The sequence below is a fragment of the Heptranchias perlo genome, chromosome 4 (genome assembly GCF_035084215.1).
Source record: "Heptranchias perlo isolate sHepPer1 chromosome 4, sHepPer1.hap1, whole genome shotgun sequence".
NCBI classification, from domain to species: domain Eukaryota; kingdom Metazoa; phylum Chordata; class Chondrichthyes; order Hexanchiformes; family Hexanchidae; genus Heptranchias; species Heptranchias perlo.
The window spans coordinates 95,479,799-95,507,556 of NC_090328.1; the positions used below are offsets into that span (position 1 = coordinate 95,479,799).

Here is a 27,758-nt window from a genome sequence, read left to right on the forward strand (position 1 = left end):
TTATGAGAAGTGTATCAAAGAATGGTGCACAGATTGTTTTCTTTTTACTTTTAATCCAACCAGTGCCAGCATTAAAAAACAGATTTTATAAATGGAGACTATTTAAAAATAGATGTTGGGCCTAATGGTCCTTCTTGTTCCTGGAAGTTCTTACATTTGTCAACTGTAAGGAAAAATTCTCTGCACAAAAAAAACACTTATTGCCTTAGACCTACTGAGATGAGGATATGCAAGATTCTGTTTTGATTGAGGATTTCTGTTTTTGCAAAATATAACACGAACTCAGCACCACTTAATAATTCAAATAAATGTGTCAGAAGCAAAGCATTCAGGCAGTTTTGTTAGCACAAACTGTAGTCAATAAAGAGAATCAATGCTGTGCAAATATCTCAACCTCTTTGCACTAGAAAACACTAAAAACAAAATGATGAAAACATTTTTACAGAGAGAGACCTTTACAAAAAAAGCTTATTTTACCTTCAGCCATTTGTCGACACACTTGGCATGAAACTCATGGTTGCAGGGTAAGACTCTAAGTAGTTGCCTTGTCTCAAAATCACACATACACACTACGCATCTACATATAATATAGAAAAAATAAATTATTGCAGATTTTGAGTTTGCAACAACAGATTATTAAATGGTGTGGAATTTTCAACCAAGTCTGGATTGCAGATATTTGGACAATTCTCTTCCATGACTTTTCAAAACTCCACACTGGCTTTTCTTTAAAATACACTCCTGCACAGTATCAGGTACTGTAGCCCAGTGCTTCGGGTACTGGTCTTGTAACCCCAAAGACTGAAAGTTCAAATCCACCAAGGCAAGTGTAAAACTGAATTTCTAAAATCTGGTAATGTGTGGCTAACACTAGAAAAAAGACCATGGAAGTTGCTGGAGTGTCATTCAGACTCAACTGGTTCACTAATGTCCTTCAGAAAAGGGAACCTACCACCTCTACCTGATCTGACCAACATATGCTTCCAGTGCCATACTAAGTGGCCATACTAGGACAACACTAGGGATCGGCAAAGGGACACACTGGCCTCGATATTAACCTTCCCACGACGGGACAGGGATTTTAAAATAGGGAATGCGTCCCCAACCCACCGCCGTTTTCACAGTGACGGATTTTGTTGTGTGCGAGCGTCCGGCCGTGATGAAGTGGGAGACTTCATCAACATTTTTAAATCAGGCTCCCATGGTGCAAGTGGGAGCCAGATTTAAATTTAACAGTTGCTGCAGGGATTTCCCAGGGCTCGAAAAACTTGGCAGTGAAAGGGAGGTGGGAGCTGCTGGCTCAAAAAAACCTTTACAAATAAATCAGAATGGCATTTTAACCAGTGGGGAAGATTTAAACACAATTAACTGATTATAAATCTGTTTTTTTTTTAATCTTGCCATTAAAGATTATGAGAAGTGTATCAAAGAATGGTGCACAGATAGTTTTCTTTTTACTTTCAATCCAACCAGTGCCAGCATTAAAAAAGATTTTATAAATGGAGACTATTTAAAAATAAATGTTGGGTTTAATGGTCCTTCTTGTAAGGAAAAATTCTTTGCACCAAAAAAAAAATTATTGCCTTAGACCTACTGTGATGAGGATAAGCAAGATTCTGTTTTGATTGAGGATTTCTGTTTTTGCAAAATATAACACAAACTCAGCACCACTTAATAATTGAAATAAATGTGTCAGAAGCAAAGCAGTCAGACAGTTTTGTTAGCGTAAACTGTAGTCAATAAAGAGAATCAATGCTGTGCTAATATCTCAACCCCTTTGCACTAGAAAACACTAAAAACAAATGAAGAAAACATTTTTTTTTAAAAAGAGAGATCAGGTCAAACTGTATGCCTTTTACAACACTCCTTGTGGGCCAGGAGGAGCAGGAATGCTCCCCCCGACCCCTCGAGGAAGCCTTTGGCCATCCCTCTGCCGATCTCCAGCCTTCCCCCCCACCCCCTCCCGCAATTGCCTCTCTCTCCTCCCCCCACCAAGCCCCGATCACCTCACTCTTGCCCTCCCCACAAACCCGGAACTCAGGCCTTCCCCCCAACTCCCCTCCCTGAATGCCTCTCTCTTCCCCTCCTCCCATGCCCCAATCTCCAGCCTCCCCACTCGGGACTGCCTCTCTTCACATCAACCCTGACCCCCCCCCCCGCCACAAGCCCCGATCTCCAGCTTTTCTTCCTCCCGATTGCCTCTCTCCCCAAGCCCGATCTCTGCCTATCCCCGCTCTCAACTGCCGGGGACCGTCCCTAAGGGTCCCCGGCTGTGGCCTCCTGCCGCTGGTTTTCCTACCCAGCAGCAGGCCAACCTGTTAATTTGGCTGGCTGCCGGATGGGAAATGGAACAAAAAAATTATAATGAGGTCCTGCCGTTAAATTCAGCAGGACCTCCATGTCCCGGCTGTTTTCACCCTCCCCCGTACCCTCCCCGTAAATATCGGGGCCATAATTCCACCCACATTTCAAGAATAGAAAATTGCACCAGGGAAGTAATGAAACATAGAAACATAGAAAATAGGAGCAGGAGCAGGAGTAGGCCATTCAGCCCTACGAGCCTGCTCCACCATTCAATATGATCGTGGCTGATCCTCTATCGCAATGCCATATTCCCGCACTCTCCCCATACCTCGATGCCTTTTGTGCCTAGAAATCTATCTAGCTCCTTCTTAAATATATTCAGTGACTTGGCCTCCACAGCCGTCTGTGGTAGAGAATTCCACAGGTTCACCATCCTCTGAATGAAGAAAGTTCCCCTCATCTCAGTCCTAAATGTCCTAGCCCGTATCCTGAGACTGTGACCCCTCGTTCTGGACCCCCAGCCAGGGGAAACATCCTCCCTGCATCCGGTCCGTCTAGCCCTGTCAGAATTTTATATGTTTCAATGAGATCCCCTCTCATTCTTCTACACTCGAGTGAATACAGGCCGAGTCAACCCAATCTCTCCTCATATAACAGTCCTGCCATCCCAGGAATCAGTCTGGTGAACCTTCGCTGCACTCTCTCTATGGCAAGTATCTCCTTTCTTAGATAAGGAGACCAAAACTGCACACAATACTCCAGGTGTGGTCTCACCAAAGCCCTGTATAACTGCAGTAAGACATCCTTGCTCCTGTACTCAAATCCTCTTACAATGAAGGCCAACATACTATTTGCCTTCCTAACTGCTTGCTGCACCTGCATGTTTGCTTTCAGTGACTGGTGTACAAGGACACCCAAGTCCCTTTATACATCAACATTTCCCAATCTATCACCATTTAAATAATACTCTGCCTTTCTGTTTTTCCTTCTGAAGTGGACAACTTCACATTTATCCACATTATACTGCATTTATTTGCCCATTCACTCAAATTGTCTAAATCGCCTTGAAGCCTCTTTGCATCCTCCTCACAACTCACGATCCCACCTAGTTTTGTGTCGTCAGCAAACTTGGAAATATTACATTTGATTCCCTCATCCAAATCATTGATATGTATTGTGAATAGCTGGGGCACAAGCACTGATCCCTGCGGTACCCCACTAGTCACTGCCTACTCTCCGTTTCCTGTCTGTTAACCAATTTTCAATCCATGCCAATATATTACCACCAATCCCATGTGCTTTAATTTTGGACACTAATCTCTTATGTGGGACTTTATCAAAGGCCTTGTGAAAATCCAAATAAACCACATCCACTGGTTCTCCCTTATCTATTCTACCAGTTACATCCTCAAAAAACTCCAGTAGGTTTGTCAAACATGATTTCCCTTTCATAAATCCATGTTGACTTTGTCTAATCCCGCTGATATTTTCTAACTGTCCTGTTATCACATCCTTTATAATAAACACTAGCATTTTCCCCACTACTGATGTTAGGCTAATCGGACTATAGTTCCCTGTTTTCTCTCTCCCTCCTTTTTTAAATAGGGTTACATTTGCCACCCTCCAATCTGCAGGAACTGTTCCATAATCTATAGAATTTTGGAAGATGACAATCAATGCATCCACTATTTCCATGGCTACCTCTTTTAGTACTCTGGAATGCAGATTATCAGGCCCTGGGGATTTATTGGCTTTCAGTCCCATTAATTTCTCCAGCACTATTTTTTTACTAATACTAATTTCCTTTAATTCCTCCTTCTCACTAGTCCGTTGGTTCCCTAGCATTTCTGGGAAGTTATTTGTGTCCTCTTCCGTGAAGACAGAACCAAAGTATTTGTTTAATTGCTCTGCCATTTCTTTATTCCCCATTATAAATTCTCCCGTTTCTGACAGTAAGGGACCTACATTTGTCTTCACTAATCTTTTTCTTTTTACATACTTGTGGAAGCTTTTACAGTCCACTTCTATGTTCCTTGCAAGTTTACTCTCATACTCTATTTTTCCCCTCTTAATCAATCTCTTGGTCCTTTTTTGCCGAATTCTAAACTACTCCCAATCCTCAGGCTTGCCATTTTTTCTGGCAACTTTATATGACTCCCCTTTGGATCTAATACTATCCTTAATTTCTTTTGTTAGCTATGGTTGGGCCACTTTTCCTTTTGTGTTTTTGAGCCAGAAGGGAATGTATAATTGTTGCAATTCATGCATTATGATATGTTGGGAAGCTTCATTAAAAGGCATGATGGTGGCCTATCCACCATCATGCCTTTTAATGAAGCTTCCCAACCTATCATAGCCAACTCACTCCTCATAACTTCGTAGTTTCCTTTGTTTAGATTTAGGACCCTAGGTTTGGATTGGACTACTTCACTTTCCATCTTAATGAAGAATTTTATCATGTTATGGTCACCCTTCCCTAAAGGACCCCGCACAACAAGATTATTAATTAACCCCTTCTCAGTGCACAATGAAGCTTCTGTTTATTCAAAAGGATATCTGCTTTATTGAGTTTCTTCATTAATCGTTGTGTTGAGGTAAGAAAATAAACAAAACTGGTTGGATCAGAGAGGCATGGGTTCCCTGACCTATTACCAATTGAAGGGTACAGCCCATGACAGGGCAAGTGTTTCATCGTCTGTGGAAGGAACTGGCTTTGTGGCTCACTGTTCTTTTCTTGGTCCATGCTTTATGTTCCTATGTTTAACTACATATTCTGCCAGTTTGGGTGAGCATTGATTTGCTTTGACCACAGCATATGAAATGACCTAATTCTACACACTCTACTAATAACTAAATGTTGAGAGGATACACTGACCTACATGTGAAATATATTATACACAGTATCAAGTCATTAATAACCAAGCCAACTGATACCTCATATGTTCCAAACAACACTGGGACATTGATCTTTATGTAACATGGACACTGCTTAGACAAAAGATTAAGTAAAATTTTCATTCCCTTTTACACGTTAAAATGTTTTTGTAGTAGCTTCAAAAATAAGAAGTTGTGGACATCACTGAATGTGTAATAGCTAAAACTGAAAAGTTTATACTTCAGATATAAATGTATGGTTGATCAAATGTTTTTTTTTAAAAAACATAATATACACAACTGCTGAGACAGAAGGCAGCAGATGTAGAAGCATTAAAAATATATCCTTACCAAGTAAAAAGCTGTTCAGAAAATTCACTATGGTATACAATCAAAAGTAGACGTTGCAAATAAAACTGTTTATTTTCTAACTAATCAGAACTAATTTTTTTCCATTTGGTGCAGTAACTTCTGCAATCATCAAATGAAATATAGGACAGCCAATTGCCTCTCTTGCCTTTGAGTACTATGGTGCAATGATTCTGTAGGTATTACACACAGCCACCAACAAAATATGAAGAATTTCTTCACTTAAAATCAAAGATAGTCACCCCTTTTGCATTCCAATTTTACTGTACACATATCAAATATACTTACAAAGTCTGCTCTGACTGGTGGTTGTTAGGGTTAAATCTATAGGATGGAAGTTGTTCAATGTCTGCTTTTGTAAGTCCCCGTGGTTTGGCTTCTCCAAGTCTTTCTGCCAGGTTAAGAAGTGCCTATATTCAAAATACACATTATTTAATAATTTATTACATGTAACTTATTGCTAACTTTCAGCTCTCAATCAATATCGTGATATCAGGATGTTTCACTGACAAGAATTTGTTTTTAAATATCTATTTAAATTTATTTTGCCCAGCAAAAGTATTGGGGTAAGGAGGAGATTAAATGACTTCCCACATGAACGCACAGAAACGTATGACCATTATAAAGCAGTAGTGTAGTTGAGTGTTACACCTCTGCAATCTGTTACGGTCTTATGCATATGTGCTTCCTGTATGTATTTCAAAGAATAAATGAGACACTGACAATCCTTCCCCCCCAATAAGAAATCAAATGGTTACTTTCAACCAGAGTTCCTATAAATATAGATAATTTTCACAAAACCATTTCTTTTGACGTTTACTGACTCGTTTGAAACTTTTACTGGGAATGTAAATTACTGAAGGAGTGAGTGTGAGTCACTTACAGTACACTGTTAGCGTAGGCTTGGTCCAGACACCCTCAGGGATTCATTAAAACAAAAATTTGTTCCGATTACAAGACAGACATGGACAATGAAGAATAATTGGTCCATCATAGCTTATCCATTTACAAAAAAAATTGTTTAGAAACAGAAAAGAAAACCAAAAGTAAGCAAAATTGAGGACAGGACTAATGTGCAATGGATTATAGAAGTGTGGCTGGAAACAATGGAAGGACTGAAAAAAAGATTAAAAGGGCAAAGAGAAGTCAGGACAAAAAAAATTTTTACACCCCAACTGAAGTCAACACAATGGGAAATAAGCAGCTCACTAAAATATACAGCAGGGTTTTAAAAAAAATATCTACACATAGAACCTCTCTGCCCAAAGTATGTGGACCTGCTAGATTATCATATGTGGTGTTCATATAGTTTTTTAAATTCATTCCCAGGATGTGGGCACTGCTGGCAAGGCTGGCATTTATTGTCCATCCCTGGTTCCCCTGAGAAGGTGGAAGTGGGCCTTCTCCTTAAACCACAGAAGTCCGTGTGGTGAAGGCGGTTTGGTACAACTGAGGGGCTTGCTAGGCCACTTCAGAAGGCAATTAAGAATCTACCTTGTTGGCATGGGCTGAAGTCACATAAAGGGCAGACTAGGCAAGGACGGCAGGTTTCCCTCCCTAAAGGACATTAGTGAACCGGGTGGGTTTTTACAACAATACACAGCTTCATGGTCACTTTTACTGATACCAGCTTTTTATTTCCAGATGTGTTTTTAAATTGAATTCAAATTCTCAAACTGCTCTGATGGGGTCTGAACTCACGTTCTATGAATTACTGGTCCAGTGATGGAAGTAGAGTTGTCTCCTGCTTCAAATTATAACATTGCAGAATTTTTTTTTCCCAGTATGACTTTAGTTATACATAGGGTAATGTGGTTGTCTTGTTGATATTGTTCCGGGCAGCTGATTAAAGCAAAATGCCAGACCTGTTCTTGCCGATGATTCACAAGTGGCAACTGTTCACCCGAGGGCAAAGAGACGGGGTGGGTGTGGGAAGGAGTAAAAATCAGCCTGCATCAAAATCTCAACTTTCAGAATTACATTATTTTTCTCCTTCTAACTTCGGTTATGTAAGGGATAATATGGTTGCTTTTGAATTAACAATTAACCATGTCTTACCCTGCGCTCTACAAAAATGGAGGCTGGCGTTGGGGGAGGGTCTTCAACATATAGGATATATATATAAAAATATATATAGATATATTTTTATATAAAACCAGGTGTAAGTGGCAGCTCTGTGTTGTTCAGTGGATCATTGTGTCTCTGATCTGGCTCGATTGACAGCTCTCTATCCTGTAATCTGAAGTTCCGTTTTGGTTATAGAACTATAGAAGCATAGGAGGCTGCCAGTCTACCCATCGTGTCTATTTCGGCTCTTTGCTAGTGCGTTCGAAAACTGATCCCACTGCCCTATTCTCTCCTCATACCCTGTGTATTTCTCTGCTTCAAATATTCATCCACGTTTCTCTTCAAAGATGCACTGGTCTCTGCTTTAACCACTCCCTGTGGAAAAGCATTCCATGCTTCAGCAACCCTTTGCATAAAGAAGCTTTTCCTAACCTCTCAAGTGACAATTTTAAATTGAATACTCCCTGAGCAGAAGAAATAGCATGTTCCTATTCACCCCATCAAAACCCCTACTGATTTTAAAAACCTCAATCAAATCGCCCCAAGTAACTGAAGTCTATCCTCATATTTACAGTTTCCTAACCCTAGCATCGTCCGGGTGCACCTATGTTGTACGCTCCTTATGGCTTATTCTTACCTGGTTTATCCATCTCTCCCTTCTTGAACAGTTTGTAAGAATGGCAACCCTTCAGTCACCCAGCACAACTTGTATATCTATCTAAGAAGAATTGAAAATTATGCCCAGAGTCTTTGCTAACCCCTCTCTGACTCCCTTCAACACCCTAGATGCATGCTATCAGGGCCCAGTGAATTATCCCCACCTTCAGTTCTGTTTATTTTCCAGAACCAATTCCTTTACATCAGTTAGCTCTATCAACTGTTTGACATCTTCCTCTAGTACATCTAAATTCTCACTTCCATCATCATTTGTTAAACAAAAATGACTCAAAATACCTTCATCCTGCACAAGGGTAACAGACTTGAGACTATCTGGTCATTCCTGAGAAGTCCTTCTCCATTCTTTTACTTTTTAAATGCTGGACAACCTCCGTCAATATGCCCAATAACACTATGCCCCTCAAACAGCTTCTGGGTTCACTCTCTCTTTACGACTGTGTTTGAACCTACACATTGGTTCGTCGATGCTGAGGTTTACTCCAACCTGTCTACAAGTCAAACTCGTCCCACCACTGGATCTCAGACTTCAACTTTGAATACTCATTTTGTCTCCTCCCTATGTTTACGATCAGAATATGCCTCTTCTAATCTCTGCCATATCTATGTAACCTGAATTCCTATTTACTTGTGTATTTTGGCTGCTGCTCCAGACCCAAACTTATTACCTCTATCTCCTCTCTTTCTCTTGGCCTATTTTAGGCCATTCTTTCCTGGCTTTTCCCTTTCCTGTCACCCAGCCAAACCACCTTTCATTTCTCCTACTTTGCCCCCCACCCCACTCCTACCCCAACAAATTACTACTTCTCTGCCTTCCAACTCTCCTGTTGCCATCCCAAGCTTGCAACCTCTTTGGATAAACCCACAGATATCCTGTGCCTCTCTCGGGAATCTCCAAAGGGTCCGTCAGGGTACGAGTTGTTGTCTCCTTATGAGTAGCAACCCCAAATGCCCATTCTCCTCTCTCACCAACCTTCTTGCTCAGCACACCTGCTAGGGGAAAATCTCATAGGAAACATAGGAACATAGGAACAGGAGTAGGCCATTCAGCCCCTCGTGCCTGCTCCGCCATTTGATAAGATCATGGCTGATCTGTGATCTACCTCCATATACCTGCCTTTGGCCCATATCCCTTAATACCTTTGGTTGCCAAAAAGCTATCTATCTCAGATTTAAATTTAGCAATTGAGCTAGTATCAATTGCCGTTTGCGGAAGAGAGTTCCAAACTTCTACCACCCTTGGTGTGTAGAAATGTTTTCTAATCTCACTCCTGAAAGGTCTGGCTCTAATTTTTAGACTGTGCTCCCTACTCCTAAAATCCCCAACCAGCGGAAATAGTTTCTCTCTATCCACCCTATCCGTTCCCCTTAATATCTTATAAACTTCGATCAGATCACCTCTTAACCTTCTAAACTCTAGAGAATACAACCCCAATTTGTGTAATTGCGCCTCGTAACTTAACCCTTGAATTCCTGGTATCATTCTAGTAAACCTACGCTGCACTCCCTCCAAGGCCACTATGTCCTTCCGAAAGTGCGGTGCCCAGAACTGCTCACAGTACTCCAGGTGCGGTCTAACCAGGGTTTGTATAGCTGCAGCATAACTTCTGCCCCCTTGTTCTCCAGTCCTCTGGATATAAAGGCCAGCATTCCATTAGCCTGATTGATTATTTTCTGCACCAGTTCATGACACTTCAATGATCTATGTACCTGAACCCCTAGGTCCCTTTGGACATCCACAGTTTTTGACTTTTTACCATTTAGAAAGTACCCTGTTCTATCCTTTTTTGATCCAAAGTGGATGACCTCACATTTGTCTACATTGAATTCCATTTGCCACAGTTTTGACCATTCACCTAATCTATCAATATCCCGTTGTAATTTTATGTTTAATTTATCTCACCAATGTCCTTCCCGTCTTGCTCACCCCCCACCCCCCCACCACTGCCCCCTCAGACTCTGCCAGATCAATAATCACCGTCCCTCTCCGCAATTCCCTCCAGAATGTTTGTTCACAAGCGAACAAAGTCCTTGCCACCAATGACCTTATTGTGGATGATTGTATTCACATCTGGGCTTTTACTGAAACTTGGCTCAAGGGTGATGACACATTGCCCCTAACTGAAGCCTACCCACTTAGCTATACCTTCCACTAGCTGCTCCTCTGAAACCGCAGTGGTGGTGAGGCCCTCATCATCAAATCACACCTTGGTCTCTCCCCTTACTCCTTCGGTACCTTCTCCTCCTTCAAGCACCTCACCTTATTCCATCCCTCTCACCTTTCCTTTGAACTCCTCAGACTTCACCACACCCCCAAACCCCTTTGAGTTTCTCACTGAGATATCTTTCTTTCTTTCCTTCTTCAGCCTCTGCACTGAGTGACTCCTTATCCTCAATGATTTAATTCTCCAACTCAACTCACCTTGCTTTCTCTCCTCTGAATTCACAGCCCTCCTATTCTCCCTTAACCTCTCCTTCCATATAAACTCTCCTACTCATACACACACCCACCCCCTCGACTTTGCCATCTCACATGGTTGCTCTACTCCCATAGTATCTATCACAGACAAGGCCATTTCTATCTACTTCCGTGTATCCCTCATCACACCCTACCCCCTTACAAACACATCTGCTATTGAGTCCACCCCTGGAAAACAACTCTCCCTCAATTCACTTGCAACTGCACTTTCAAGCTACCAACTGCCTAGTCTTTGGCCTTCCACTTGCCACAATACTTCTGCAGCCATCGATCCGCTCAACAAGTCTCTCTCCTCCACCTTTGATGTCCTTGATCCCAGTAAAACCTTTACTCTCCCCCATCCTGGTCATTCCCCTAGTTTGGCCCCTATCTTCACTTCTTCAAGTCAAGGGGCACAGACTTGAGCCTATCTGGCACACATCAAGCACTATCAGGCTTCACTGTCCTCTGTTATCCAGCTCAGTGGGATTGTCTTCGCTTGGTTCCACTTTTACCTACACTATTGTTGTCGGAGCAACTCCAACAGTGACTTCTCTTACCAACCATGCACCATTTCCTCTGAAGTCCCCCAAGGATCTATTGTTGGCCCCCTCCTCTTACTCATCTACATGCTGCCCCATGATGATGATATCATCCAAAGACTTGAGGTCAGGTTCCACATATACGCTGATGAGACCCAGCACTATCTCTCTTGACCTCTCCACTGCCTCTTGTAGAGTCAGACTGCTTGACCAATATCCAGTCCTGGATGAGCTACAATTTCCTCCAGTTAAACATGGGCAAGGCTGAAGCCATTGTCTTTGGCTCCCGTCACAATCTCCATACCCTTCCCACCAATTACATCCCCCTCCCTGTCCACTGTCTCAGATTGAACCAGATTGTTCGCAACCTCTGCATGCTATTTGACCCCAAGCTGTCCTTCTGACTTCATTTTGTCTCCTTCACAAAGACTGCCTACTTCCACCTCTGTAACGTTGCCCACCTCTGCTCCTGCCTCAACTCACCTGCAGCTGAAACCCTCATCCATGCTATTGTTACCTTCAGACTCCTGGCCGACCTCCTATTCTGCACTCTCCATAAACTTCAGTTCATTCAAAATTCTACTGCACAATTCTCTTTGCCCCACCATTGGTGGCTGTGACTTCAGCCATCTAGGTACCACACTCTGGAATTCCATCCCTAAACTCCGCCTCTCCACCCCCATCTCCTCTAAGACTTTCCTTAAAACCCACCTCTTTGACCATGTTTTTGGCACCCCTTCTAATATCTCCTTCTTTGGCTCGGTGTCCATTTTTGTCCAAATATGCCTCTGTAAAGCACCTTCAGGTGTTTTACTACATTAAAGGTGCTATAATAATCCAAGTTATTGTTAAAAACCCTTACTCTATTTCCTTTTATATTACTTGCTAATCTTTTTTCATATTTCATTTTAGACGTTCTAATCTTGCTTTTAAACTCCCTACGACACTTTCTATATTCTTCACCAGTATCTTTAGGGTTGTTGGGCCTAATTTTACCGCATGCCTCCCCTTTTAAATTTCAGCTTCCTTTTAATCTATCACCACAGAACTCTGCTCTTTGGTTTCCCCCTATTCATTTTATAAATGAATATATACATTTTGCACTCTATCCATGTCATATTTCAAGATTTCTCACTGCTGCTCTGTCATCCAGTTTGCTAACGTCTATGCCCAGTTAATTTGAACCAGATCCTTTCTTATCTCGCTGAACTTTTCTTTTTCCTGTCCAGCACATTCATTATCATTTTCTACTTTTAAATTGAACCTAAACCAAGTTTTGGTCACTATTTCCCAATTATTCTCCTACTCTCATGTTATTTTCTCCACTTCATTTCCCAGAGTTAAATTAAGCATTGCATCTTTCCTTGTTAAGACTAGAAAGATACTGTTCTAGGAAGCAGTCCTGGGTGGAGTCTAAAAAGCGATCCCCACATGCTTTACCTTTACTCCAATGCATCTTAGGATAGTCAAAATCACCCAATGTTATTGGCCTGTTCTTCTTACAGATCATATCTCTCTGCAGATCTCTCCCTCTGTCTCATCTCCACTGTTTGGTGGCCTGCACTGCACACAAAGAATTGCACCGTTTCCCTTCCTCTTTCTTAACTCTTATCAAAATGGATACTGTCTTAATGCAACCCCCTAGGACATCCTTACATTCTAGCGCTGTAATAGAATCCTTTCCTAACACTGCTGCCCACTCATTTTTATCTCTCCCTTTTTCTCTTGGAAATGTTATAATCAGGAATACTAAGTGTCCATACTTGTCGATGCCTAAGCCACATCTGTTATACCGTATTATACCCCTCCATAGTCATCAATGCTTCTAAATCTTCAATTTTGTTCTGAATGCTTTTTGCAGTCACATGTTTACTACTCAAACCTGACTCCATTTTTTTGGAACACTAACCCGTCTTTTTTTTAATAGTTTTCTCATTTAACTTTTGAGGTAGTAAGTTTTTATCTGTTACTGCCGCAAAGCCTCTATTTCCCTTTCTCCTCTGGTAATGTTTTCGCATCTTTTATTTTATTTAACTCTCCTACTTCCACTTCAACAGCCTTATTAATCTTGCACTCATTATCTGGTCTCATGCCTAGACTTTCTCCACCCCGTAACATATTAGCTTAAATCCTCCCCACTGATCTATCTATCCTCCTGCTGGATCTTAGTGCTATTTCAATTCCAGTGAAGGTATAGCTATCCCTTGTTCCAGAAATCACCATAATACTCCAAGAAAGTGAACCCTTCCCTCATGCATTAACTCTGCAGTCATGAGCTGACCTGTCTAATTCTATTCTCCTTGGCTTGGCTAGCACGTGACATGGGAATTAATCTGGAGATTGCCATCCTCGAGTTCTTCTGGGGTCCCTTCCAAGAATCTCCATTACTTTCAGGCCCAAAGATCTGTCCTACTTTCTAACAGATCAAGTAAAATCTTGCATAGCGGAGCACAGCATTCACAAGACTTAGATAAGGCCATACCCTGTCTGCTAGTTACTGTTTTCATGTAAATATTCCAGTTTTCACAAATGTATTGGCGCTGGGCTGAAAATGGGTATGTTAGTGTAGTGGACTAGTAATCCAGACACCTGGTCTAATATCCAGAGAACACGACTTCAAATCCCAGTTCAAAAATTTTGAATTTAGTTTAAGAAATCTGGAAATAAAAAGCTGGTATTAGTAAAAGTGATCATGAAGCTGTCAGATTGTTGTAAAATCCCAATTGGTTCACTAATGACCTTTAGGGAAGGAAACCCGCTGCCTTTACCCAATCTGGCCTATATGCAATTCCAGTCCCACACTAAAATGGTTGACTCCGGGGTGACCCAGCAAGCCGCTCCTTTGTATCAAACTCAGGGCAATTAGAGATGGGCAATAAATGCAGGCCTTGCCAGTGATGCCCAGATCCTGAGAATAAATAGAAGAAAGAAAATACCAATGTTGCTCAAGAGCAAATTGTTTCTGTATCACTTATTGAGATATGTGAGAGCTGCTTTGGGGGGGGGCGGGGGGGGTGGAATTAAAAAAGACTTTACAAAGTCTGCCTGTTATATGTGCATGGCCTGATCTGAAGGAAATTAGACTACCATTACGTTGTATTTTAACAAGCTGATTGACGAGTAATTTATTTTGCAACCCTGTAAACACTTGATCACTATGTCTTTTTGAAGGTTTCTTAACGATGGAAATATTGCACACCACTACAGATCTAGGATTTGTGCTATAATTTTGTTTTTTTCCCCATTTGATCATATATGAAAGAGCTTTTTTGCTCACCTTTTAATCATAAATCACCATTTTCCCTATATGAACTTCCTTGGCCTCAGCATATATACAATGCACTAACCTCATAGTTTTCTACCTCGCCATCCTCCACATCCAATTCCAAACTAAAAGCTGGTCCCACTGTGGGTGGTACTGGAAGCATTGATCTGCACAGAGAAATATCAGGTCATTCATTTAAAAAGGATTTTAATAAAGGCTGCCTTTTATATGCAAGTTGGTTATAAAAACAAAACAAAAATTTCAGGTTTTATGTTTAGAAAATTCAATGTTAGAATATGGGCACCATGAATAATCTAGTGAAGCATTTTAAACTTTACCACCAAAAGGGGCTTGGTGATTCAATGCAGTAACACACAAATCTTCACTTCACACACCTGAATCATATCCAGCTCAGACCAAAAGAATGAATGTCTCACTCTCAGTTAGTTTTAAGGTTACTACATGAAATAAGTTTAATTGGTCTCAAACCATCCTGGTCACTATCGGATACGGTAGTATTGTGGTTAGGGTACTGGACTAGCAATCCAGATGGTCATGCGTTTAGATTATTTCAGTTTGACCGCTTGGGGAGGACCAGGGGACACGAGTTTAAACTACACAAGAACAGAAATATACTGGATGTTAGGCGGTTCTTCTTTTCCCAGAGAATAGTGAGCCTCTCGAATGCCAGCTGGTGTGGTGTGTTCTGACTCTCTGCATGCTTTCAAGATGGAGCTGGACCGGTTCTTAACTGGGGCAAAGATCTCATCATATAGAGGGTAAGCAGCTTTGCACAGAACACATGATCTCCTGGACTATTTTTCGTCGGGGGAGGGTCGGAGAGGAATTTTCCAGAGTATTTTTTTCCCTTATCGGCCCTGGGTTTTTCTCTCTTCTTTTTGCCTCTCACAGGAGATTACAAGCTGCAAGAAGGTAGGAAGTGTCTGGTCACGATGCTCCAGCCATCATGAGCGTAGGGCAGGCTTGATGGACCAGCTGCTCTTTTCCAGCCCGTCATTTTCATATGCTCGTATCTCACCATTACAAGTCGTGAAACTGATTTCAATAAATCTGGTAATTTGTGGTCTGGTATCATTGTGGTTCAACTAATTCTCTTCAGGCAAGAAAGCCTGGTCCACCTGTGGCTCTAGTCCACACTACATGGTCAACTCACAATACCTTCCAAGACAGCCTAGCAAGCCACTCAGCTATACAAACAATTCTAATCGTTCACCATCACCACCTTCTCAAGGCAACTAGGGTTGGGCAATACATCTGGCTTTGCCCACAAGCAGAGAACAAAATACACCAGTTCCCAGTGAACACAAGACTGCGGGCATCAAATTACCCGTAATTTGGTACAACTTGGCAATCTGAACCACAAAAGCCACAAAGATGACTGGTGTGGAAAACAGATTGTTACAGTAAAGCAGCAGAGAGTGCTCTTCTGAGCTGAGTGTTAATCTGCACTGTTGGGAAAGAGTAGAGGAAGCTTTGTTCTGCTTCAAACATTTATAATACTTGACCTTGGTGTTTGATGTTGATAGTGAGTGCCAAAGTGGTAAAAGTTCCATTTCTGGAACTGACAATGTTCACCTAAAGGATCACAAAATTCACCAAAAGGATCAAATATAATGTCAATTTTTAAATAATTCTGACGTTTACATTGGTTATTTTTATATCTTCCATTTTGTAAAATCAGCTGTAATTAATCCGTTCGAACTAAAAGACATCAAAGGTACCGAGGAAAGGCTAATTTTCTGTATTTTTTGAGGGAAAAAAGCATTTTGGTAAATGTTGGACAAGGTGAGAATGTTACTGCTAAAGAATGGAACCCCTTTCCCTTCTTGGGCACAGTGTTGCATCATGTATTCCTAGGTCAAGTACAGCATAGTCAGCCTCCTCGGTAATGTGCGTCAGCCCTAACCATAAACCCTAACCTATTGTGATGGTACGACATTTTGATTTCCCACATCACGCATCCTTGGGGCTGCTCCAAATGAGAAAGGAGATTCAGTTTTGCTTTGTGGGCCCACATCTACCAAGAACTGGAGTAAAGCTACCCAAACTTGTTTCAATTAGGATCCTTAGATCCAGCAGACAGAGCAGACTTTTATTCCATCTGTCTACTCTGGATTCAAACCCAGGTCCTGAAATCAAAGCTCAGTATGCTTTCTGGACTCCTCTGTTCCTGATCTTTTTACAATTATAGTTTCAAATTACATTTCATGGAGATATTTTTGACTATATTTTAGAATAAATATAACAGTCCCTCATTGCAATGTCCCTCACTACAGACCTACCTTCATTAGTGCTACTCATAACATACTCATAATATTTCCTTTGCTCTGATGAGCGCTTTAAAGACATTTAGGCCGGACTTAGAATACTGTGACTAGTTTTGGTCCCAATGATGGCTGATATTGAGGCTTTGGAAAAGGTTCAGAGGAGGGCCACAAGAACGATTCCCAGTTTAAAACACCACATTTACCCTACTTTAGAGAAGCATAGACTCCAGGGGAATATGATGAGGTGTTTAAAATAATGAAGGGATTAGGCTGTGTCCGTATAGATAAATTATTTCATTTAGATAAGGTAGGGAGGACCAGGGGTCATTCGTATAAGTTATGCAAAGGTAGAACTAGGTTAGACGTCAGGAGGTTCTTCTTTTCCCCAGAGAATAGTAGACCTATGGAACAAGTTGCTGGCTCGTGCAGATTCGCTGGCTGGGGCGGAACTCACAGAGTATAAAACGTAGGTGAGATATTATGTAATACAAATCATGGTCAACGCTGTTTCCTGGACTGGTTTTTGATGACCTTAGGGAGTTGGAAAGGAATTTTCCAGTTTTTTGTCTCCCTAAATGCTTGGGTTTTTATCTGTTCTTTTGGCCTCTCCCTGGAGGTTATATGGCTGCAGGGAGGGGTTGGGAATCATTATGCTAAAGGCACTATGACTGTGTGAGGTAGGCTCAATGGACCAGCTGTCCATCATTTTCGTTTGTTTGCATTTGGATGAATTTTACATTCCCACTGAGAGAGATCTCGTACATTCATGTCTGCTTAAGATATTCAAATTTGTGGTAACTACACAAACATCTGCAAGTTATTCACTCCTTTCTTTGTGTTCTGTAGTAATGGCACCGATGGAGATGGAGGATCTCTGTAGCCCTAGTGATTTATTTATGTTTTGCTGGGGTCACTTGGGGTCATGCTCATTAAAAATCTTTAAACAACTGCTCTTGCAGTAGGAACTGCTGGCCCACTGGCCAATGAACCCTGGTACACATAATCACAGGATACGTCACTTTCTAGGAATCATAACCAAAGGATCATGAACTTGCAAATCAGACAAGGCTTGCTTGGGAAGTAAACAGCTAACAGAAAAAAATATATACTGATGCTGTTAGTCAGCTAACTTAATCCCAATGATGTTATGTAAGGGAACACTATATTCTGCAAACATTGCATTTTTATTTATACTGCTCCTTCCAGCACCCGTTAGTAAAATATATTCATTGTGGCATTGTAGGCACCTCAAAGAGGCATAATCCAAAAAATGGATCCTGAGCCAGAGAAGGATAGATTAGAAGGGGTGACCAAAAGTTTGAACAAAGGAGGGTTTTAAGGACGGACTTAAAGAAGAAGGTGGAGGGGTATAGGGAGGGAATTTGATTTCTTCGGAAGAAAGTTAAATCCACAGTAGAACGAGATTTAAAATGCATGGGTATAGTTGTTGAAGAGACTTAACATACCTTAAAGAGGCCATCGAATAACCAGAGTCAGAAATTACACAGGGCAATAAATGCAGTGGTCAGCCTCAGTGAGCCATTTACCGGAAGTAAAAGAACACAACTGTAGTAACTACGGCACAGTGCTGTACCATACCGATATCAGGATTCTTATTGAAACATATCTGGCTAACTCAATTACTATTGCATAATGTGCCCCCAATTAGCATATGATTCAGGATAATCTTGCTAATAAGAATTTATTTAAATCATTTTAATCTTCATTTATATTTAAATAATAGGTTGCCCCAAAAATGTTAATATAAGTTTCATATATTTTTGTTTACTTTGATCTACTTTACAATCATCTAGTTATGAACTAAGAACTTGATCTTTATAATCACCAAGTTATGAACCAGAAACTTTGAAGAACCAAAAGACAGAAGCTAAACTAACAAGGCACTTCAGAAATCCTATAAGATTACTGGAGCAAAGTAGTTGTCCAATGTTTTGTCATTTTTCCCCAACCAATCTAGTATTAAAGCCTTAATGGTTATCGACAAAATTCAGAGTCCGAGCCTTCCTCCTGTTCCGTTTGCAGCCTTCGATGGTACCATTTATTCAGTACTCATCATTTATCAAGATAGGGTACAATTACATCAAAACTGCATTACAGAAGATTGATCTCCTGCAATGTGCACAGCTGTGTGATGTGAATGCCCACATGAAAGAGTTTCTCAGGTTAATAAATACTGAAAAAAGAGTAAGAGGGTCCACGATGGCGGAGGGTCTTGGCACAGCACATTGCAGCACCAAGAAATACAGACTACAAAGTCCTGAGTTTGATTCCGGACTGTTATGAGTTAGCTCATTTCAGACAGAAGTAGTATGGGGCACTACAACTGGCTTCTGATCCCTGGGCTAGGGAGCGTGAAAAAAAATCAGTTTAAATTCCCACTCCTGATAATCATCCAGTGACTCCCAACAGGAAGTGCCCGTGTGCAGATTTTGACTGAAAACAACATTGAGCGTGGTTATATTGCGCTCTACACTCCAAACTGCTTTCTAACATTCATGGTCTAGGTTTTACACATGAAGAATGGCCACTTGGGTGAGGTATAAGGTTCATCAGAAAGGGAAAAAGTTAGTACAAAAACTATGTGTCAATGCCTGTAGAACCATGTCCCAGCAAAAGGCAGCCCTTTCCAGAGAGAAAGGAAGAAAATTAGGGGAAAATGTATAGCATTGATGGAAAATAGTGGTCATCCTTAGTGTATGCAATGAGCAAATCAACTGGGTAGCTTCAAACTCAATTAACTGATCACATAGACTTGATGACATTTCAAAGCAAAGTCTAGAATTAGGATAAAAATCTCTGTTTTACCTTTAACTTACTATTGCTATTATACTCATGTATAATATAGTATAATAAATATCATAATTTATTATACTATATGTGTCAGCTGTGGCTCAGTGGTAGCACCCTTGTCTCTGAGTCAGAAGGTTGTGGGTCCCACTCCAGAGGCTTGAACACAAAATCAAGGCTGACATTCCAGTGCAGTACCGAGGGAATGCTGCACTGTCGGAGGTGCTATCTGTCAGATGAGACATTAAACCGAGGCCCCGTCTGCCCTCAGGTGGACGTAAAAGATCCCATGGCACTATTCGAAGAAGAGATGAGGAGTTTATTGCACAATTACAATTCAGGTCATAATTATTATCAGGTAATTAGTCCTACTCCCATAGTTTACAATTAGGTCAGAAATCTGCAGCAGGTCTGTTTGCTCAATTGTAAAAGGTGAGTCAGAGCATAACTCAAGTATTCAGACTGAGAGGAAATTCTGTTTCTTCAGGGCAACAGGAAAGTGTCTGTCACTTCAGGTCCTTCCCCAACCTAATGAATGAGGAATTGAAGCAGAAAAGGCCACAAAGATAATTTTCATAATTACAGGAAAAATTACTGAAATAGTGGTTTGAGAGGGCTACTTGTTCCCAATTTCCAATTCAAATCTTGACATGAAGATTTGCGAAATGGACATCAAATGTATCTGAAGAAAGGTAAAAATATCCCTAGAACTAAGGGCCCACTGCAGTTCAGGTTAATATAAAACTTTAACAATCAAACAAGTTTACAAGTTTTCTATCACGTTATACATTGGATTGCACTGAACTAACACCCATTCTGAACTACTTTCACAGCACTAATTTTATGCTTTGCATGGCCATAACAGAACCTCCAATGGTTAAACAGTAGCAGCTGCTTTTAAAAGGATTTTTTCCTACTATTTAGTGGGGACAGCAGAAAGTTTGCCCCACTTATTTTTCTAACCTTCTGTAATGCTTTAATTTTATTATTTGTACTTGAAAGTGCACATATTGGGAATTGGGGCATGAATTTTCCGGGATTCGAATCCCTGATATTTCGCCCAGCAAGTGAGTTGCTGTGCTGAGAGCTCTATTTTGTAAGATTAGTCCCATTGTATCTTTTCTAGATTACAAATATATGGAGTATAAAGTTACAATTGTTGGTAACAAGCCTGAAACGTTTAGCAATCAGGGATTTGTTTGGATTTTTTGCTCCCTTTGTTATAATGTTAGTGAGTGCAAGATACAAGATTTTACGATATATAGGTAAATACAAGAAATCAATCATGGTATTATAACCTGATATACCAGGTTGTGCATTGGAACTCGGATTGTAACTGATTAAAATGTCTTATTCAGCCTATTGTATAATTTTAAAAATATTCTTTGAATTATCTTCATTCCTTTCTATGTGGGGCAGAGAGTTTGTACATTCAGTCACTTGGTTGAACTGCTGAATGAATATGATGCAAAACTTTCCAAACATAACACAGGAAGTAAATACTTAACTATCACAGTACATTAATAGGTTGCACCTCACTTTGAAAATGGTAAACTCACTTACAGGAAATATGGTAAGAAGCTGGGGTGATAAGGTGGGGGTGGTAAGGGCTGCTGCGAGCGATATCTGCGTCCCGCCAGTCTTCGAGGCATGAAGTGAGGATACGGCTGTTTGGGAGAAAATAACAGACAACAGTATGCATAAGCAAGTGTCAAAAACTGCCTCACCGTAGACAATAACATCCATAAATTAGCTCAACTATTTATTGGAGAAAGGAACTTGACAGATAAGTATCATCAATAAAATGCACTTACTGGCAGAACATCTCCAAGTTTTCAAAATAATCAGATTTACAGGACCCTTTTGTAGGGCCCCATGCCACCTCTATTCATGCTGAAAACAGTCAGTGAATGCACTGAGGTAATGGAGGAGTCCCTGTAGATACAATTATTTTGTGAAGTAAAAACTCAACAGAACAAGAAGTCCATACACCATGGAAGTGATAGTATTTACCTTTTCATTAATATTTTTTTACCATAGTTACCACCTTCTTTAAAATTATGCATCATTACCTATTTCTTGCATAAGAAACCAATACTGAACTGCTGGCAACCTGCACTCTCAAAATAACTAACAGTGCTTGCATGTCTGTTGCAAGAAACCCCGAAGAAAAAGCTGGTGGTTCAGAACAGTAAACTTGAGTTGCAAAATTCGTATACTAAGTTTAGAATGATTTAATTAGAGACTATCCCGTGGGAATTTGTTTGATATGATTTGTATTAGATAGATTAAAATAACCTCATAATTTATGTACACAGCAGGCATGGCTGAGTTATACAGGTCACATTCCAAAAGTATAACATAAATTATATGAAACCAATTACCATGGAGTATTTTCTTTGAGTCCTGCGCTAAAATTATGTTTTTTAAAAAATAAATAATATAATTTTAACCAGTATGATAGTGTTCTTTCATCTCCAATTCCGTACTATATTCAGTAGCTGACATTGGATCATTATCGATGATTTCATGTGGACAGATGCTCCAAAAAACTTTGCATAAAACACGATCACACAGGAGCATGCAACAAAAAGAATGGGGCTGAAACTGTGGGACTCAGCTACTCCTGTTAGATATGATGGCAGGTCAGAGATAGGACTACCAAGCGATAGTCCTGGTTTTCAGACCTGCGCTCCCCACGAGGGAAGCTCTGGTCCAGCCAACAGCGCCTCACAATTTTGACCCTAGTGTCAAGTTAATGGAACTGGTACAGTATTTTGACACTCTAGTGCAGTACTGAGGGAGCGCTGCATTGTCAAAGGTGTCGTCATTTGGATGAGGCGTTGAACCGAGGCCCTGTCTGCCCTCTCAGGTGGACGTAAAAGATTCCGTGGCACTATTTTTGAAGACGAGCAGGGGAGTTCTGCCCAGAGTCCTGGTCAATATTTATCCCTCAATCAACATCAATAAAACAGATTATCTGGTCATTTATCTCATTGCTATTTGTGGGAGCTTGCTGTGCACAAACTGGCAGCCACGTTTCCCTACATTACAACACTGACTACACTTCAAAAGTACTTCATCGGCTGTAAAGTGCTTTGGGACATCCTGAGGTCGTAATAGAAATAAATGCAAGTCTTTCCTTTCTTTTCCTATGGTTTACAAGTATCGATTGTTTGCGGAAGGAGGGTGTAATTTTATTGTGGACCAGTTGGTAGAGTTTGGGGGAGAATGCGCTATCCTTTGGCTCATTAGTTGTGTTGTTGATGTGTGTTTTTTCTTTACCATCGAAGATATCTTAACAGGTTTCTCCAAACACGTGTCTTGAACCAATCTTAATCAATTATTGCGTACTAATACTAAATAATAATGTTAAATTTTGCATCTTTCCTGCCTTTCTTACTCTCGCTTTTTTGGCTTCCGTATTTTAAACTACTCGTGGGCAAGTTTTAGCTCTCTATAACCTTAAGAGTATCTTCACTGGCCCTGCGATCTGGCCAAGTTTTAGTACTGTGCCAAAGATAACAGAGTGACAGAACCCTTCTGGAATTACTATGGCAATTAGATTTATCCCATGTCTACACAAGACCCTCCTCGCCTTTGAAAGCAGTGAGGAAGTTGGGTTTCTGTGGGTGAACTCACAACTACAACTCGTTTGTAGAGCACTTACAGACAACCAGAAGGAACAGATTCAGACAATTTCAGTCTCAGCTTTGCAGAACTCTCACTTGAGTCAGAAGGTTGTGGGTTCAAGTCCCTGTTGGAAGGCAGGTCTATTGTGTTCTTTGATCCAACACAACTCAGGAAGGCAACATTAGATAAGGCTGATCTCAGAAAATTCACTAGATTCAGGTGCACTCAAAGGCTGCCCTGCCACTCTAATACCGTGGATCACACCAGGGAGCAAAACTCCTGGTTTTTATTCAGAATGAGGAGAAATAGGTGGTCTGCTCTGCTCAGTCAGAAAACAACTGTCAGCAGAGCACCAGTCATCACCACATGCACTTGAAGCAAGCTCTAGCCGAGGTACAGACACCTTGTGACAAATAAATATTGATGTTGACGAGGAAGCATACAGAGCAGGACAGGTGATGCAGGGCTAGCAGAAGTGGGCGTTGATGAGGGAAGAAGTCCGGCATACTGCGTGCCCTTCCTGAGTTGTCCTGGATCAAAGAACTCAATAGGCCTGCTTTCCAAACAGAAGATGCTACAACACTTGGACCATGTTGAGCAGTTACTTACTTCCATACACTCAGCAGTGGAAGCTGATGTGGATAGGCTGGATCAAGCAACTACAACTTGTTTAGAGCACTTACTAGGGACATATTCAGTCAATTTCAGTCTCAGCTTTGCTCAGTTGGTAGAACTCTCACTTGAGTCAGAAGGTTGTGGGTTCAAGTTCCATTCCAGGATTTGAGAACATAAACTAGACTACTATTTCAGTGCAGTACTGAGGGATATAGAAGATACCATGCCACTATTTGAAGAGGAGCAGGGAGTTCTTCCGGTGTCCTGGTTCACATTCCTCACTCGACTAATGCCATCAAAAACAGATTAACTTGTTCATCTGATTTAGTTTGAGGGTCCTTGCTGTGCACAAATTGGTTGCCATGTTTGCCTACATAATATTAATGACTGCACATCAAAAGGTAATTCATTAATAATGAAGTGCTTTGAGACGTCCTGAGAATGTGACAAGGTGCTATATAAATCGTTCTTTCCTTTCTCTTAATTTGCCGCTATCAACTGTTTAATGCTAAGAGAGATCAATGGGTATGGTAAGGAAATTGCCTCCAGCAGTAGCATGTGTAAGCAGCTCAGGAACAATCCACTAGCATTCATGGTGCCACTGATGTGCTTCGAGGAGAGGCAACAATCGTGGCCATTGTCGTAAAAGCCTATGAGCACCTAAGTAGTGCTTGAATTTTAAAAATGTTCTTTCAAAAAAATGTTCTGAATAATTTTGAATTAGAAGAATTATGAATTTATGAAGTGCTTACAGTAGATTAATAAAGACAAATAGAAGAATTTTCAAGAAATCTGCCCTCCTGACTGAACGACAGGAAGTAGAGTCATCCCAGTATGAAAATTTTTTTTTGATGTTGGGAGCTCATATGTGAGCAAATGTTTATGGGATCTGCGAAAAATAAACTGACACTCCAGGATGGGCCAGGCTGAACAAGGTTAGTCACTTGTTAAATGCCTCTGATATCTTGCTGTCTCAAAATGCCGTAAAAGGGAAGTTGTCCATTATAGGATTTTGCCAGTTAGATTGTGACCCAGTGGTGGACTACTCCAGCGGAGCGCAGAGGATGCAATCAGTATCAGATTTATAATTTCTAAAGAACAGTTTGATAAGTCTAATGCTTTTTGTGAAGCATTGCTCATGGATAGACTGGGACCTAGTGTGCAGTTGCTGATGGTTACTCTGGTCCCACTGCAGCCTAAACACTTAAGTGGTTTGCCCATTCTGTAATGCAGCACATTTACTGAGCCAGTACATCATGAGGGAGAAATATTACATACCTCCCTAACAATGAAAGATACAGGAGCCTCACAGATATAATATCTGTAATAATATTTACTACCACTTTCTAAAACTTCCTTACCAGGCAAGTCACACTCCTTTCATTCCCAAAACATCTTATTCCCAGTTACATACATTAAAAAAAAATTTTCTTCTACATCCCATGGTTGATTTATGGTATTTGCTTTAAGATGCAAATACTTTATTTATTTTGATATTCTTCCTTCCTCCTGTCTTTTTCCCAGTTATTTACGTGATTATGGAAGATATTTTTCTCCCCATATATCTTGCAGTGGATTTGCAGTTCAGCATCAAAGTGTTTCATAAATATTCCTTCTATCCCTGATGCAATCATCCATCCTCCTCATTAACAAAACATCTTCAACCCAAACAACAGTACGAACTCATTTCTTTTTTATTTAATGGCTTCATTTATATAAAATGCTGTAAAAATGAAATAAATTATATTTGGATGATTTTGTTCTGCTGCTCAAGCCTCAGTTGTTGTTGTGAATGTTCTGCCTGGTTGTCATGATAGCTCCTGGGAAACCAGAGCGTGTGTTTAAAAACTACAATCCCATGATGAATCTCTTGCTCACACACAGAATTTGTCAACAGAATCTGCAATTTCCCAGCACTTTTCAAACTGGTCATCATGTGATATGAGCTGCTGTAGTGGACTCTAGGTATTGGAGTGCCCCAGGACCAAGCTGATAACCAACACCCATAATGCATCTATCTCTCTCACACATATAGAATTTATGTTATAAATGTTAGTTCCAGCTTATACATGCACAGGATCGAAGAAGGAAAATAGCGACTGAAAAAGATTGCAGAAATTATTTAAGCAACTTAATTGTGTTTTTTTTTTAGATACTTGCTGGTTCCAGATTGCTGGCTTTGAAAATAAATCTGAGGAATTTAATTTATTTGGTTTTGTGATGTTTGCCTGTTACTGATTGGAATCTTTCCTGCCTATTTAGTGAATGAAATTAGTATTTGATTACTTCAAATTTAATTAACGGATATTTGAACCAATTATATCAGTGAATTTAACAGATAGTAGTTATTTGAGCCCATCACTTTTTTTTGTCCTATGGACATGCGTTTTGTGGCATGATGCCTTTGATATGCTGCGCCTTTGAATGGTGTGATACAGGCACATTAGATGGAAGACTTTCAACGATACCACAGATATAATTGGTATCACACTCTACTTAACTAGATATCACATTCTCCTTATCTAGCTTTCCTCTTTTAATCATTCCTGCAAAAATTGGGAAATCTTCAGGTATAATTAAAAAATAAACTGAGATCACTATTTTTCATAGAAATATAAAGAAAGGTTGAACTATATATTATCTTTGCATATCACATATGTATGAGTGCAATACAGTCACAATGAGTAGAATTATATTATAAATAAAAACAGAAAATGCTGGAAACACTCAGCAGGTCAAACAGCATCTGTGGAGATAGGATGGTAGGGTTAACATTTCAGGTCAATGACCTGTCTTCAGAACCGGGGTTCCAGTTATTTCTGTTTTAGTATTTTGTTTTTTAGGATTACATTATAAGATTTAGTTTGAAATTTGGCAAGGAAATCTTAATTCTGTTTTTGAAAGTGGACCCATTTTGTATTCATGCGATATCAGTGGATTGACGTCACATGAAGTTCACAGATCAGATCTAAATATATTATTTTGGATAAAATTATTTCTAGATGAAATTTTCAACCAAAAGCCAACACTCCTCCTTTGGAATTTACTTTTGTTTCAAGTTTGCAAAAACACTAAAGCTACATAATACTTTATTTAGCATAATTTGTATTAATTTTTGACCACTATTCAGAGCACGCAAAACATTTCTATATTTACAATGTGCTAAAAATAATTTGGTCTGCAGAGTTTTAGTACATTATCTGCAAGCACCACAACTCATCATTGAAAAACATTCAAAACCAACACCTAATACAGTGTCACACAACTACCGTGAGCTTTGTCAAATCCATTCAAATCACACGGATGTGGTAAACTGGGGATACTAGAATCAAGAATATCAGACTATCGGTATTTGAAACGGCACATTACATGGAAAGGTTTTATAACACAATATAAGTTTTCTTGTTCTTCCTGTGCCAGGGACAGTTGCGTTTCACCCTGCAGTAATACTCAAATACCCAGTGGTAGACAAAACAAAGAACCAGTTCAGTACTCACTACTCCAAAGGGCAGCTCTTGGTGCAGAGGGTCGTGTGTCAGGAACTGGAGTGGTGTAGAAGGAGCCAGGGTAGGAGGGTGCGGCGACGGAGGATAAGTAAAACCCCCAACAGGAAGATGTTCTCCCAGTAACTCCACTTCATTCTCTATCCTTTGTAAAGGCTGACAAGAGATTGGTAGAATTTATTAAGCATTGTTTCCTTGATCATTATCAGTCAATATGAAATTTTGCCTGTTGTGCCAACAGAATTTTTGGAACTACCATGTTTCAACTATTTTAGATCAAATAGGCAGTTTAAAAAATAAGAAATATTTAATTCATCGGGCTTTGAGAATTCAGAGAAATTTTATATAGCAGATACT

The 27,758-nt window shown here is 40.3% G+C and overlaps 1 protein-coding gene across 3 annotated transcripts in view; it reads right to left on the minus strand.

Annotated features, from left to right (window-relative positions):
* Window positions 1–27,758, minus strand: part of LOC137321118 (E3 ubiquitin-protein ligase RNF38) — a 223,017-nt gene that overhangs the window by 9,107 nt on the left and 186,152 nt on the right. For all 3 annotated transcript variants that reach the window (XM_067983341.1, XM_067983343.1, XM_067983342.1), the window contains 5 exons: window positions 27,396–27,557; window positions 21,214–21,317; window positions 14,637–14,721; window positions 5,836–5,957; window positions 478–577 (listed from right to left, as the gene is read on the minus strand). In XM_067983341.1, the coding sequence (XP_067839442.1) occupies window positions 478–577; window positions 5,836–5,957; window positions 14,637–14,721; window positions 21,214–21,317; window positions 27,396–27,557 (573 nt within the window). The remainder of the gene's footprint in view (window positions 1–477; window positions 578–5,835; window positions 5,958–14,636; window positions 14,722–21,213; window positions 21,318–27,395; window positions 27,558–27,758) is intronic.